The following is a 15,535-nucleotide window of genomic DNA, read 5'->3' as shown; positions in this document are numbered from 1 at the left end:
TTTGGAAAGGTGGCAGTCCGTAAATGAATATATACGAAGGTGGCAGACACGCACGCGCAGAAGACTTATGTTAAAAGTTTGAACTCAAGATTATTTGCATATTTAAAATGATCATAAATTTATATTTTTAAGAAAAATATTTTATCTAAGCAAAAAACACAAGGAATATATATATATATATATCACTATTATTAAAAGAATTAGTAATAATTATATGACATTTTTCAAAACGATGAAATGTAGAAAAAAAAAATCTGAAAAAATATTACATTATAATCTTTAAAAAATTTTTTTAAAAAAACCTTCAAAAGCATACATCACACAAAATAATGATTAATGCTTAATATTAGAAAATATAGAATAAATATCTTCTGAAATTTGCTTACCATTTCCAATATATCTTGTTTTATAGTAAATAGCAGAATTAATAAATTAGCTAGAAATTATTTCTAACACCATCAAGATTTAACGTTTAAAAGTTTTAAAAAACCCTCGTTCTCGTAGAAATTTGAATCTTAATCCGTAATGGAAAATTTCGATAAAATCCGTAATAAATAAGGAAAAGCAGTATTATAATGGATTAATGGAAATGAAATTATTTCCGCTTCGTGCGCTTCATTGTGACAAATTGTATTTATATAGCAATCAATACAACAATTCTAAATATTTTATTCAAAATCAATCATTGAAACCTATCAGCTTTATTCAATTTCATAAATTTAGTACATCGTTTAATGTTTTATTGATTAGTTTTTGATGCGATCAAAGCTGGCTCTAACTTTTAAAATCCTATATTCCATCGCCATTTTTTTTTTTTTTAAAAAAAAGGTCGCCATCGATTTTTTTTCTTCTTTTGCATGAATCTAATATCTTTTTCTATGCAAAAAAAATTATGGTGATAACTAATTAAGCCTCAAAACTGTCCATAAAATTGCAAGTTAAATTGCTAAATGTGTAGTGAATTTTGTCTAAAGTAGAATATTATTCTTGAAATTACACAGTATGATGTAATGCAACATATTTTATATGCATACAATATTATTAATAATATACTCCTTAAAATTGCTTATTAGATGGTCGGAGGAGGAGGGGGTGTACTCTTGAGCTAATTAGAAAAATGAAAACAAGAGCTAAAGAAAATGAGAGAAATTATCTTCTTTAAATTCGAAGTCCGCCAATTCGAGGTCTGTAAAATCGAGAATTTACTGAAATCAAATGAATCCACACATGATTCTCATTTTTTTTTTTTTGTTACGTCATTAAGCAATATATGAAAATTAAGTGTGAATCATAATTTCATAATATTAATAAAAGTAATCAGATAAGTACAGAAGGGCCTTCAATAAACTTTATCTGTTTGTAAACATCTGCGGTTAAAGCTACTGAACAAAATAGAACCAAAATTCATGTTCGGACTGCGGATGATGTAGGAAGATAAATTCCGTAAAAAGAAAAGTAAGTGATATAATAGATTTGGCTCTGACGGATCGAAAACGGTTCAGTAATTATAATAAATCACGGAAAACCGTGAATGATACACAGAATGAAATACGCAGGGGGGGGGGGATCTTAAATCATTATTAAGGTGTTCTGACTCATGCGCAACATTTTCAATTTGCTGACCTGACCTTGAGAAAATAAGGCATCGGTGATTTTACTTATTTATCTAGCGGAATTCCTTTTCCCAAGTATTCCACAGTCTTAATATGAAATTTAGTTTCATTCCTTTCTAGTTTTAAATATAGATGCATCCAAATAGGGCAGTTATTTCATGGTCACCCTGTATATGGAATTTTAAAAAAAAATAATTTTAACAAACAATATATAAGAAACTTGCAATTATGTGCTACAATTTTGTGCAAGTGCATAGTTTTGCTTGCTGATTTGTATTTCACTGTAACTAAACTATTAATCTCTTGACATATAATAATTTTAGTTCAGATTTTTGGTAAAGCTTTAAAAAAAAATCTAGGGAAATGCCCACCAACGTTTTTAAATTTTTAACTTCAAACAAAAATACAAGTATTCCGATTTTGAGGTGAAATATTTATTGGATTTACCTGAAGGTATGAAAAGAATTCCCAGAAAGTAAATTTTAAGAACATTAATTCGAATATTAATATTCAAATTTTCAACGTGAGGCAATCTAATAGACAAGAATAGCTTAATTTTCTAATTTCTAATGAAGGCTTTCTTTTATTTATTCATTCGCTTTTATAGGAAATCATCAAATCACATTCATGTTTATTTTCTGTTTTAACCTTTATTTTTATTAAAAAATTACAAGCTTTTTTTTTTTTCGTGGGGAAAAAAAAACTAAGAATTTATAGAGTTTGAACAATCAAACTGTTCAATTATACAGCTGGAAGCAATTTTTGAAAAGTTTGGCGATATAAAATATTATTACGAACGATTCGACGAGCATGAAATCAAAATAAATACGGAAGACTAAATAAAATTAAATCATTTTAAGAAAAGTATATATCGGCAGTATCTGATAAAAAATAAATAAGACAACACCTACAAAAAATAGATTTAAACGCGCAAATGATTTTTTAAAGTATCCCTGATTAAATATTGCATTTAGTTATAATAGCTTATAAGAGTATTTATGCTTATTCTTCCTCATATTGTGCTGATGTAATAACTGAATCAGCATCTTTTAATTACTAATTTTTATGCATTTAAGAAAACTCGTCATGAAAATTAAAATTCATATGCATTTCTGTATTCTGATATTTTAAAATGAATCCAAACATAATGAATCTACATCAAATTAGTTTCAGAATAAATTTAATTATAACAGTTTTTAAGAACACACTTTTATATATGTATTTCAAAAAGGAAAAATTCTTCATCCATTTTAATTATTTTTATTTATTTTTTTTATTTTAGAATTCAATATTATGAATATTGTGTAATTTTGAAATTCAATACAAGGTGGCGTCACAGGTAGATAATCAAAATTGATAAAATGATCTAATTAAAATGACAGACGTATGGAAAATCGTTCTGTAAATATCAAAATATTGCATTATCACAAGGAATGCATTAGTGTGCCAAATTTCATCAAATTCAATTTTTACAAACATGAAACAGATCAAATTAAATATGAGCATTTATAAATCGTTGATAATTTAGAGAAATAAAATAGAAAAATTTATCCTCTCTTTTTATTCTTATTACAATAGATATTATAAGCTATAAGGGAAGTAAAAAGTATAAGGCGTCTAAATAACCTTTTAGTGCATTTAATATCAAAGGTTAAAATAAAAAGTGTAAAACATCAGCAGATAGGCAAGTGCATTAGCACTAAAGACTGTGATTACCTCCTAATGAAGGGTCTACAAAAATTCTACTGATGAAGAGTGTCTATCTTTAGATAAAAGATAAAGGGAAGAGAAGTAAGAACAAGAATATCCCCCTACCCACATACACAAGCACACTCAGAAAAACACGTGTACGGTCTCGTAATTCGTTCAAAGCAATGCAATCGAACTTAAATTTTAAAAGAAAATATTTTTAAAAACAATTTTGTTGTGAAATATTAAAATTAACTTTTTTTAAGCGAACAGCAGCTATTTCCCTTTTGCAATGATTGCTTTCCTTAATAAAAGGATGTAACTCACAAGCCGAAAATAACGAACTCTTCACGTATAAGGCAAATTATATTTACCTTACAAACATTCTAAAGAATTGTCATCTAAATATTTGCAAAAGATCCACTTCATGTGAAGTCACATGACGACGAATGCCATCTAACATCTGACTTCATGATGTCTTATACTGTGCAGAGATGTCACATTCTTTTCTCCTTTATATGCACAATGGATTCCAAACTTAAATAGGCACGGCGCATTTAAAGCACATCAGATGAGCATGAATTGATTTTATTGGTGAAATCGTAAATTTCCTAATCTGATGAACACTTACTGAAAACTGAGCGTTATCCAAGAGTTTCTATTAAAAAAAAGTGTCTTTGAATTTATTTAACGAATAGCACATCGGATGAAGGTTACATAGCAAAGGAACAGCTGAAAATACATTTTAAATAATTAATTTATTAAATATCTCAGTTTAAAGAAAGGAGACAAATAATTAAATATTTCTTTAATACTCATGATTTTTTTTCAAGAAATTGAATAGCTATTGCTATATACCACAAAAACGTTTTGAAAGTAAACAACTACCCTCTCATACGCCCTCGAATTCCAGTAATCATGTCACTAAAAATAATTTTCGTTTTCATTTTCAGAAATCGAAACAGATTTTTTAAAAATATAATTCTTTAAAATTATTGTTTACCATGATGCATAAATAATAAACGTAATAAAGATTTAGACTCCAAAAAAGTCACGAGAAACCTGGCCAAAAGTAATCTATCAAGTTTCAAAGAGTAATTCTCTCACGTCATGTATGTAAATAAAATTGACTAAATTAACCTCGCGTGGTCGTTTTAAAAAAACCAATGTAAGAAAGCGAAGGAAATGACATAGTATAATTAAATTATATTGCATGACAAACGTAAGGTAAAATCTATTCAAGCGTAGGTAGAGACAAAGGAATAATACAGATTTTTCTCAGAAATTTTAACACTTGTCTGACAGACATTTGAGAGTGGAACTTCCTTCAAATTTCTGTCCGAAGTTATTTGATTAAAGTTTGTTAAATTCCACAGAAATTTCTGAAATTTCATGAGAATGATTGAAAATATAAGTGTTCATTGCTTTGATGACAATTACATTTATTAGCTCCTGATATCGTCATCCTGAACAAACAAACCTTTAAAACTGTACTGTAAGAGCAAAAAGGTTAAAACTGGGGGTGGGGAATATTTATTTACTCCCACAGAATTTAAAACAACTAGTTCTTTTAAACCGGATTGCCATTAAGTTCCAAAGGAGTGGGATTCTCGCAATATCATTTGCATACATATTATAAATTTATAATGATAAATGATGTTGTTGAGTAACTGTTAGTGACACAACTGCTTATTAAATCTATATCCATCTATTTTTTGCCTCTATATTCATAATTTAACACAAAAGCGGTAAGAAGGATGTCCTAGATACTAAGTGGTGAATTTTAAGAATCTATAATTTTTCTTTTTTTGTTTTATATAATCAATATAAATACATAATCGAACGAAATTTTGCAGGTTTTTCACTGCCGCCATCTGTTTTTAGAAAAAAAAAATTCATAACGATTAATATTTTATATTTGTAATAATAAAATAAGTTTTGAACTTGCCATTCAATAATGATTTTTTCTTTCAAAACAATTGATGAACTATACAATTAATTAAAATTTACAATTGCCATTCATGTTTCTTATTTTCGAACAATAATAACTGAAGTCCATAATGGTAATTTTTTGTACAAAGAAATGAAATATTAACGGGGAAAAATTTAGTAGGAATCGTTTTTGTTTTGATTACGCGATAAAGAAAAAATTGAATCCACCTTTTAAGTAAATAATAACTACATTGGATTCGCCGAGCAGAATCATTTTATCAGTATGCTCACCTTTAAAATAGAAATAATTTAGTTTTAATTGACCCAATTAATAGCCTAGGCGCACGATGTGATCGTCAAATGTGACATATTATACATATGTAACATATATTTGCAAATGAGTGTCCAAAAAGAAGAAAAATTTGGAGTAAACTTCAATTTACTTTTCCACCGGAGGGCATGATTTATGCATTGGGATGACCAATGAAATGGGTCCGTTTACATCGGACAAGAAGAGAAAAGTTTGTGAATTTTTTCCCTCAGTGCATTTTACCGACAGATTCTAATAGGGATTTCTTTGGCACGCGTCGATTTAGGAAAGAGAAACTTAGGTAGATTTAAGAAATGTCGTGGGCGTCAGGCATATTTATTCCTTCGCCTGTAGAGCGAGAATTACGGAGTCAGCAATTTTTTTAGAGTACGTGTTAGAAATAATTAAATAAAAAAAAGTAAGATTTGGATTAGAAAATAAGGGAACGTTTTAGAAATAAAAAATAGGAAATTAATTAAAATTTCAATTAGATTAAGATTATATAAGTTTTATCTAATATTATAGGAGAAAAATTTCACTGCTGATTCAAACATTGAGATTGTATCAATAAAAATGAAACTTTTAATTTATAGCATTTATATTTGAAATGAATCAGCTTAACGATAATTTTTTTAAAAAAAAGAAATTTCCATCAATTGAAACACACACACACACACACACACACACACACACAAGATTACATTCTTGAATGCACTCACAAATATTAAATATATCGTCAGTATACTGCTAAAAGCGATCAAATCGTAACAAGTGTTCTAGTTGTTTTAAGCTGTCACCTCTGCTATAAAAACAATGTGCATATCAGTACATTTGCAGTGTAAAGAATACTGACGATACATCGATAAATGTGATTTTTTGGGGTAGATAGATTATATATTTTAAACAACAAGAACAAATTAAATCGTTTTTCTTTTCGTTTGACTTCGTCACTGTTAGCAGTAACCGCAGACATAAATATTAACACAGCGATTTTTATATATTTTTTCATATTTCAATTGTCATGTAGAATATATATATATATATATATATATATATATATATATATATATATTAAACATACACGCATTAAGACAAAAGTTGACTAATTTCCAAATACGAAATTAGTTAAAATATATGAAATTAAACTAACTGGATGAAAGTACAATTAGAAAAACTGCATGATGATTTTAGAAATTGTTACAAATATATTATAAAAATGCTAATGTTTTATTGTAAATAAGTATTATAAATCAAATTAAGAATTTATAAGCACTCGATTCTTCTCAGTTTCACAAAATAATTTACCAATTATTCCATTCCTTCTCATAGAAGACAAATAATGATTATAGAGTAACCTAATTTATCACACAAATCATTTTAGTTCTAATATAAAATTGTTTGTAAATTTTTATATTAAGCTGATCAACCAAAATGGAGATAAAAATTCGGACTGAATTGCGACTTAGAACTGCGTTTTAAATTTGGCATACCTCGCTCATTGTTTATAATTCGATTCTTAAATGAAGACTATGAAAGTCTGATGAGAGAGTTTTGGTTCGAGATTAAAGAATCGCGAGTTTTTGACCTTATTCCACAAAAGAACCACTGAATACGTCTCCATAGTGCATAATGAATTCGTCAAATATCCTTACATTGCTAAGGATGGGGTACCAGCTCAGATGTCATTCTTTTCATCTGATCACAGTTAAACTCACAATATCCATCCGCAAACAGGCCCGGGTGTAACTACAAAGGCAACGTTAATCTAACTAAACCAAACGATACAAGTTTGTTGAGTCACAATATCTGTGTCAGTCCAACAATATAAAGTTAAGAATCCAGGCCATCAAATATATAACTTTAATTAATCCCTATACAGCTGAAAGAAAAAAAAATTGACATGTGATAAATTTCAAAACTTGTAAAAAGCGAACATTTAAAAATTTTTCGAAGTAGAAGTTCAAATGTTCACATCCGTTTTAATCTACGGAAGAAACTTTTAGAAACAAAAATAAAAGTCCAAATCATACAAAGCATGCACATGCAAAACACATGCTCACAAGAGCCACACTGATTTAAAGAAAACAGATGCGTTTAGTTCAAAACACACAGCTTTTTCCTGTTATGAAAATCGAAATGATTTTGTATTATTGAAACAGATTAAAAGAAAATATGCTTTCAACATATATCACTTTCAAATAGGATTACAAACCATTAATAAAATGGAATTATTTAGAAGAATGCTATCGATTAGTCGTAAAACGACATTGAGCACACCAAACAAAATAACAAACTTCAGATAGTAAAATCGTGCATATTATGAACTAAATAAAACAGAGATGTAACTATATTAAACAAAATGAAAAGCTACTTAGAACTTTGTGAAATGAATATCAAACGCATACAGCAGCCATATAACTGCCAAAAGTTAAATTAATCTTTTATCTACCTTTATATCCCTGACAAGAACAACTATAATGACATATTTGTTTATTTATCAAGTTATTCAAAGTAGATATAAAATTATATTCTAATATAATGAAACTGAGAGAAAAAATTTCTTTAAGTAATTTTCCCATCGGTAATTATATAAAAGCAATATTTAAATTCCTGCATCATAATTTATTGGGGGTAAAAACCTGTTGTAATTAAAAAAAATAATATTTCTGTTCTTTTCGCAATTAAAATGTATAGGATCAAGCTTATATTAAGATTGCAAACTTATAACCAACAAATTTTAAAGACTATTGCCGTCCAATATATGCTTTAAATAATGCAGACAAAATTTTGAAAAAGAATTGGAAGCAATTTAAGAAAAAAAAGATTTTAGAATAAAATTTAAAAAAAAAAAGTTATAACTCTAAAAACCTACAAATTCTAAAGGAGATATAGAGGGTAGACAAGAAATTTTGCTTAAAAAATATTCTTTACAAAATAGCTAAATTATTTTAGAAGTGGATTTTTATTTCAACTAAAATTACATTGAGTCTTAAGCAGAAAATAATACAAATATTCTGTATACGATTACTATGGTTTTATAACTGAATAAATTCTGACAAAAATACATGAATTGATTTATCCATAAAGGTATTCAGGCACAAATTGTACTCAAAACTGTCGGTATGTCAAATAACAAGTATTATAATAAGAGTTCTTTTTTTTTTTTTTTTTTTTTTTTTTTAAATATTGACAACAATGACATTATCCTAAAGAAGCTTGAGCACATTTCAGATTCGGCTCAACAAGTGTTCGACCTGAGGAACAGATGGTGAGTAAAAAAGAACAAAAATCATCTGCAAAACCAACCAATTTTATTGATTCACAATCGAACATCTGAAACTTCGTAAAATATTTTGGTAAATTCTCTTCTCTTTTTACAAGTTCACATCTTGGGGAACTGCATTCTCTAAAATGATTTTTGATGTGAATTAATTTGTACGGTTTTACTATTAAAATTCATTAATGTACTGTAATAATGGTTCTGCATTTTTAATAACATTGGTTGGGAATGTAATCTCCACTACCCATTACATTTCAAGGTAAATTACTTCTAAAAATAATTTGGTTAGGTAATAATAAGATAATAGATTCCAACATTATCTTCTATCAAATCAAGACGATTCAAATGGGAAGCTTAAGAATTCACCAAATACAAGTTTTGGAAACAAGAACATGGGAGGGGGGCACATAAAAATGTCTAAAAAGTACTTCCTCGCGCTGCAAAATAAAGGGTATGGGGTATAAATAGGGAGGGAAAATGTAACTTTTCATTTCGCCCATGCAGTCGAACAGCTGTTCTAGGGTTGCAGATCAGAAAATGCACACTCTTTTAGATCAGAAATGCCATACTTGCGCGGGACTACCATCAGTTTCAGCAATCCAGATGCATCCTTTTGAAGAGGGGTGCATTCTAAGCAATGCAGTGCGAGACTACTTTGAGAAATCTGTAATCCACCCATTGAATGGGATTTCAGTGTTTCACAACTGTGATAACTGCAGAAAAAGTACAAGTTACACACACAGAATATGAAACAACCTTATACCAAAAGTACCTTATAAATACTATTTATCTTATTTGCCACTGAAAAAGAAAATTTTACAAATTCTAGAATTCCTACTTACATACAGAAATTACCTGAGTTTTTATTTACATGCAATTCGACTGATTATTTCATGGTGTGTGTGTTTTTTTTAAATATTAGTTGTTTTTAATTTCAAAAAAATCCAGGGTATAATTACTTTAGAGTTCAAGTCATTTCAAGAATAAATTTTAATAAAATGCGTTTCTGATTTTAAAATATCAGAATATTTTCAAATTAGTAACACTAATCAGTACGAAGTGTTTTAAGACAAATGATTAAGTAAGCAAAAACAACCTGTTTCTTTCTTAGAGTGAGGTTTGATCTATTCGCTACCAGCCACTATTTTGTGACATATCAGGCGCGGAAAATAAAGGAATAAAGATAAAGAGAAAAAATAATTTCATTAATTTCTAATGCTTGACCATTAAGATGCAAAAATGGCGACGCTAAATCATCAGTGAGACTCAAACAGATTATATATCTTGATACGGGCCAAATGATAGGTATTTTAAAGTGTACCTCAGGCATTTTATTTTAATTACTACAAATTGACGAATTAGATTTCTGCGTTATATTATACATTAATATTTATGTTTAATACATGTGTGACGTAGATAAAGAGTTATATGTGTCAATCAAAAAGAAATAGTCTAATAGCATCTCAACGACAATATTTATCTTGATATGAGCCAAATAATAAATACTCGAAAGTGTACCTCGAGTACTTTATTTTAGTTGCTACAAATTGACGGATTAGATTTCTGCGTTATATTATACATTAATATTTATGTTTAATACATGTGTGACGTAGATAAAGAGTTATATGTGTCAATCAAAAAGAAATAGTCTAATAGCATCTCAACGACAATATTTATCTTGATATGGGCCAAATAATAAATACTCGAAAGTGTACCTCGAGTATTTTATTTTAGTTGCTACAAATTGACGGATTAGATTTCTGCGTTATATTATACATTAATATTTATGTTTAATACATGTGTGACGTAGATAAAGAGTTATATGTGTCAATCAAAAAGAAATAGTCTAATAGCATCTCAACGACAATATTTATCTTGATATGAGCCAAATAATAAATACACGAAAGTGTACCTCGAGTATTTTATTTTAGTTGCTACAAATTGACGGATTAGATTTCTGCGTTATATTATACATTAATATTTATGTTTAATACATGTGTGACGTAGATAAAGAGTTATATGTGTCAATCAAAAAGAAATAGTATAATAGCATCTCAACGACAATATTTATCTTGATATGGGCCAAATAATAAATACTCGAAAGTGTACCTCGAGTATTTTATTTTAGTTGCTACAAATTGACGGATTAGATTTCTGCGTTATATTATACATTAATATTTATGTTTAATACATGTGTGACGTAGATAAAGAGTTATATGTGTCAATCAAAAAGAAATAGTCTAATAGCATCTCAACGACAATATTTATCTTGATATGAGCCAAATAATAAATACTCGAAAGTGTACCTCGAGTATTTTATTTTAGTTGCTATAAATTGACGGATTAGATTTCTGCGTTATATTATACATTAATATTTATGTTTAATACATGTGTGACGTAGATAAAGAGTTATATGTGTCAATCAAAAAGAAATAGTCTAATAGCATCTCAACGACAATATTTATCTTGATATGGGCCAAATAATAAATACTCGAAAGTGTACCTCGAGTATTTTATTTTAGTTGCTACAAATTGACGGGTTAGATTTCTGCGTTATATTATACATTAATATTTCTGTTTAATACATGTGTACTGTAGATAAAGAGTTCTATATCTATCAATCAAAAAGAAATAGTCTAATAGCATCTCAACGACAATATTTATCTTAATATGGGCCAAATAATAAATACTCGAAAGTGTACCTCGAGTATTTTATTTTAGTTGCTACAAATTGACGGGTTAGATTTCTGCGTTATATTATGCATTAATATTTCTGTTTAATACATGTGTACTGTAGATAAAGAGTTCTATATCAATCAAAAAGAAATAGTCTAATAGCATCTCAACGACAATATTTATCTTGATATGGGCCAAATAATAAATACTCGAAGGTGTACCTCGAGTATTTTATTTTAGTTGCTACAAATTGACGGGTTAGATTTCTGCGTTATATTATTCATTAATATTTCTGTTTAATACATGTGTACTGTAGATAAAGAGTTCTATATCTATCAATCAAAAAGAAATGGTCTTATAACATCTCAACAACTAGAAAATGCTTAGCATTCTATCTAAGATATGGAACAAGGAGCGCGAGCGATAAACAGCACAGGAGTTTTTTCCTTGCCAATACAATCCCTTGTTCCAGCTGCCAGTTCCATTTTATTCAACAGCGTGCCAAGTTCTTTCTTTCTTTCTTCTTTTCTTTTATTTTCTTTTCTTCTTCCCTCCTCCGATCTGTGTGCCGTTAAATGAATGAATATACTTTCGTTAAAAAAATGTAGGAACAGGAAATCGTCATTATCTCTTAACAGTCCGAGCAACGAGATCGCTTTAAAAAAATAATATAACTTGAAATGAAATAATAAATACAGATATAACATCAAATGCTTCACTTCTCTCAAAACTTCTAAAATTATTTCTAAAAAACAATTTCGAAAAAGCATTGAATGTAGTTGTAAATGATTGATTTTAATCTTGGAAATCTGACAATGACAATGCGATTTTTTGACATTCATTACTAAAAACATGTTTGAAGATTGTTAACTGTGGATTGTTATTTATACTGCAAACGCAACTGTTTCAAAGAAACCAAATACTGTGTCTTAGAGTTTCGAAACCAATTTGATAAAGTTGTTTCTTCGATATTTTTAATCGAATAAACACGAAAGTTATATATAAAGAATCGGAAAAATTGTAAGCCTATCTAAATATAATAAAATTACAATTCTTTTCCTGATGTAGGCATACATTTTTCTGAAGTACTATGTATATGTATTTTCTGAAGGCATTATTTTTAATTATTTAACACATATAACAGATTAGATACAGGCATGTTAAAACAATATCGCAAAATAACTGCCAAATAAAATACAAGATGCAGTCAGAAACTATCAAATGGCAGATGGCACTTAATTTTTTTTTTTTTTTTTTTTTTTTTGAAACCGCATCTATAACTTGAATTGTCCCTTCAAATATCGATAAGAAATGGAATGAGGAAATAATTCTGGATAATGTTTCATACGAAATCCAAGAAACTAATGATGAGTTTGAAGAAAGATCGATTGCTAAAAATAAACGTTTCTTAGAAAAACAAAATGAAAGAAAACCTTTTTTTTTTTTTTTTTTTTTTTTTTTCCCTTCTGCAAAACGTAAAGTTACAAAACTTCTGTTTTTTAAAAAAACTAGGTTTCGTCTCAATATAAAAAATTAACCGATAAGTGTTATTGTCATTTAATTTGTCATAAATATAACCTACTATATTTCAATGCCTTATATATTTATTACGAGAGATGAGCTAATATATACCTAATTAAACATTTTTGTTATTATTGCTTATTATCGAACTATCAGAAGAAGGAAATATTTCCTCTAAAGTTTCCAGTGGTACTATTTATTTGTAAAATTAAACTTAAAATAAATCTGGATCAATTCAGGTTTTTCAATTATTCATACTCTTTGGTAGAAATAAAAATATAAAAAGAGTGCCTTCTTTTCTTTAGTGTCGACTGAATAAAAAAAAAGAGAGAGAGAGAGACTAAAAATGAAATAAAAAGACACTCAGCAAAAAAGAAAAAACGATAGTACTGTAAAAAGTACTGTCTAAAATTTGCTAGTTAAATAACTTTTCACAACAGATAGTTAATTGTTTTTTCACAACAGATAATTTTCAACAAACGGTTCGATTTTGTTTTTTAATAATAACCAGAACACCCAACACTGTAAGAAACTATGTCCTCTGCGATATTTGTAGACCTTGCTTCAATGGCCTCTTACAAAATTTTACGTAAAATTACAGTTAAAAGAATTCATATGAATATTTGAAGATTTTATTATTTATTATTAATATTATTTCATTCTGCTTTGTTTTCATATTTATAATTTTTATACCATTTCCATTTTAAGAATGAATTTTGGGCAAAAGAAATTCATTAAATAAGATACGGAAAATGAATGGCCATTAATTTATATTGCTTCAATCTATATGTTTAATTTTAAATTTAATAAAAATTATTAAATAAGATATTAATATTTCCTTATAAAACAAAACTAATCACATATTTTCTTAATATATTAAAACTCGCCTCTTAAAGTTTAATATAATAAAATTCGCCTTATAAAGTTATTTTGTCTATACTAAACTATGAAAAAGATTTCTATTCCTTTACGCAGTCAAACATTATTATTTTTTTTCTTTTCTTTTCTTTTCACAAACTATCATAATGTAAAGAGTAAAAATATGCAGTTTCAACAGGATATAATCTATGTCTGAACCAACTCTCGCATTTAAATTGTCCCACGTATAGTCCTATATATTAGACAAGTTTTTCAAGTTTCATTTAAATATTCAGGCTTTGGAAAGCTAGAATTGAAAATTTGTTCACATATCCTTCACAATAACATAGTCATATAAAAATAATAACACCCTTAAATTATTTTGCCTATCTAGTAATGGATAACGATAATACATATTATGTCATAAATTCTATAGGTCATAGAATGTCATAGAAATATTACTAGGTCTAACGCTTCTTTTTTTTAGTTCATATAATATTATAAATCAAAAAGATCTTTTAAAAAGTTAAAATTTCCGATCATAGATGGCACGCTTGTAGCTGCCGGTTAACCGGAAAACATCACGTTATGACAAGTGAACAACACGTTTAAAACAGACAAAGGTAAGCGATTTTTGAAAATAATCCGCTATTCCTGTTCCAAATAATAAGACAATCGACAGGTATATAACATCCTTTTAACGAAATGAAAACTGACAAAGCAATGGAAGATTAAAGTGAAACATTAGACGTATATAAATATTAAAACATTTTAAAGAATCTTTTGATTAACTTATGATATTAAAAGGAGCATACAACAAAAGTTCTCTTTTAAAAAAAAAAAAAAGAATACTGCACTGGGGCGATGACACTGGGTAGTGGGCAAATACCAACCCCCGATTTGGTAAGAAATTCGTCGGCAAAAATCTTCACAGTTAAGAATGGGAGGTTTGGAAATTTTGGTATTAAAGGATTTAATCATTTAAACACGATCTAAAAATTATTTTACAGTAAAAGTTCAAATTAGAAATTTTTATCCGAATTTAGAGCTCGAGTAATAGTCGACAGAATGACAGATCTTTCCCTTCTCTATTCAGCCTATAGTTTGAATCATATTAGACAGAATTACAGAAACATTCGGCACATCACATTTTGCCGAATGTTTCAGTCGATCGCTTAAGATATCACTAACAAGGCGAATGAAAATTTGTAAGAGCTGTTACTTTCATCGACTGTTTCGATCATTTGTCGGCGGAATTATTAGAGAAAGCTATAGTATATGTATACAAGAATGGGACGATAAGTTAACACAACGAATGCATGGTTTCCCCAATTCAAATTTTACAAGCTAAAAAAGAGAAGCAACATTTTATTCAGTCTGTCGCTATTTTTCACTTCCTATGTTTCCTATGCATTCCATATATTTTTATACAGATTTTTCATTTTAAAAATTTTATCCTGATTTAAAAATTCTTTTCACCAATTTTTATGTAAAACACCAATACATAAAATAGTAATTACCCTTCTAAAAATACCTAATGATCCGTTTCTTCTGGTTTTGAAAATATCTCCCAAATTAGTTTTTAAAAGCAATTGGTGGCTCTAGTGAACACGAAGTCAACAATTCCTGTTGCTAGGTAAAAGATCCGCATGTTCG

General features: G+C 28.2%; 1 protein-coding gene across 2 annotated transcripts in view; it reads right to left on the bottom strand.

Moving 5' to 3' along the window:
* LOC129960218 (chloride channel protein 2-like) overlaps nucleotides 1-15,535 on the bottom strand; it is a 119,757-nt gene that overhangs the window by 40,634 nt on the left and 63,588 nt on the right. Inside the window, exon 2 of one of the 2 annotated variants that reach the window (XM_056073460.1) lies at nucleotides 9,394-9,537. The exons of the other annotated variant lie outside the window; for it this stretch is intronic. Within the exon in view, the coding sequence (XP_055929435.1) occupies nucleotides 9,394-9,453 (60 nt within the window). The 5' untranslated portion in view covers nucleotides 9,454-9,537. The remainder of the gene's footprint in view (nucleotides 1-9,393; nucleotides 9,538-15,535) is intronic. 2 annotated transcript variants of the gene reach the window in all.

Source organism: Argiope bruennichi, chromosome X2 (assembly GCF_947563725.1).
Source record: "Argiope bruennichi chromosome X2, qqArgBrue1.1, whole genome shotgun sequence".
In the NCBI taxonomy this organism is placed as follows: Eukaryota; Metazoa; Arthropoda; class Arachnida; order Araneae; family Araneidae; genus Argiope; species Argiope bruennichi.
The sequence above is the reverse complement of the archived record's forward strand: the minus strand, read 5'-3'. Positions and strand labels throughout refer to the sequence as shown.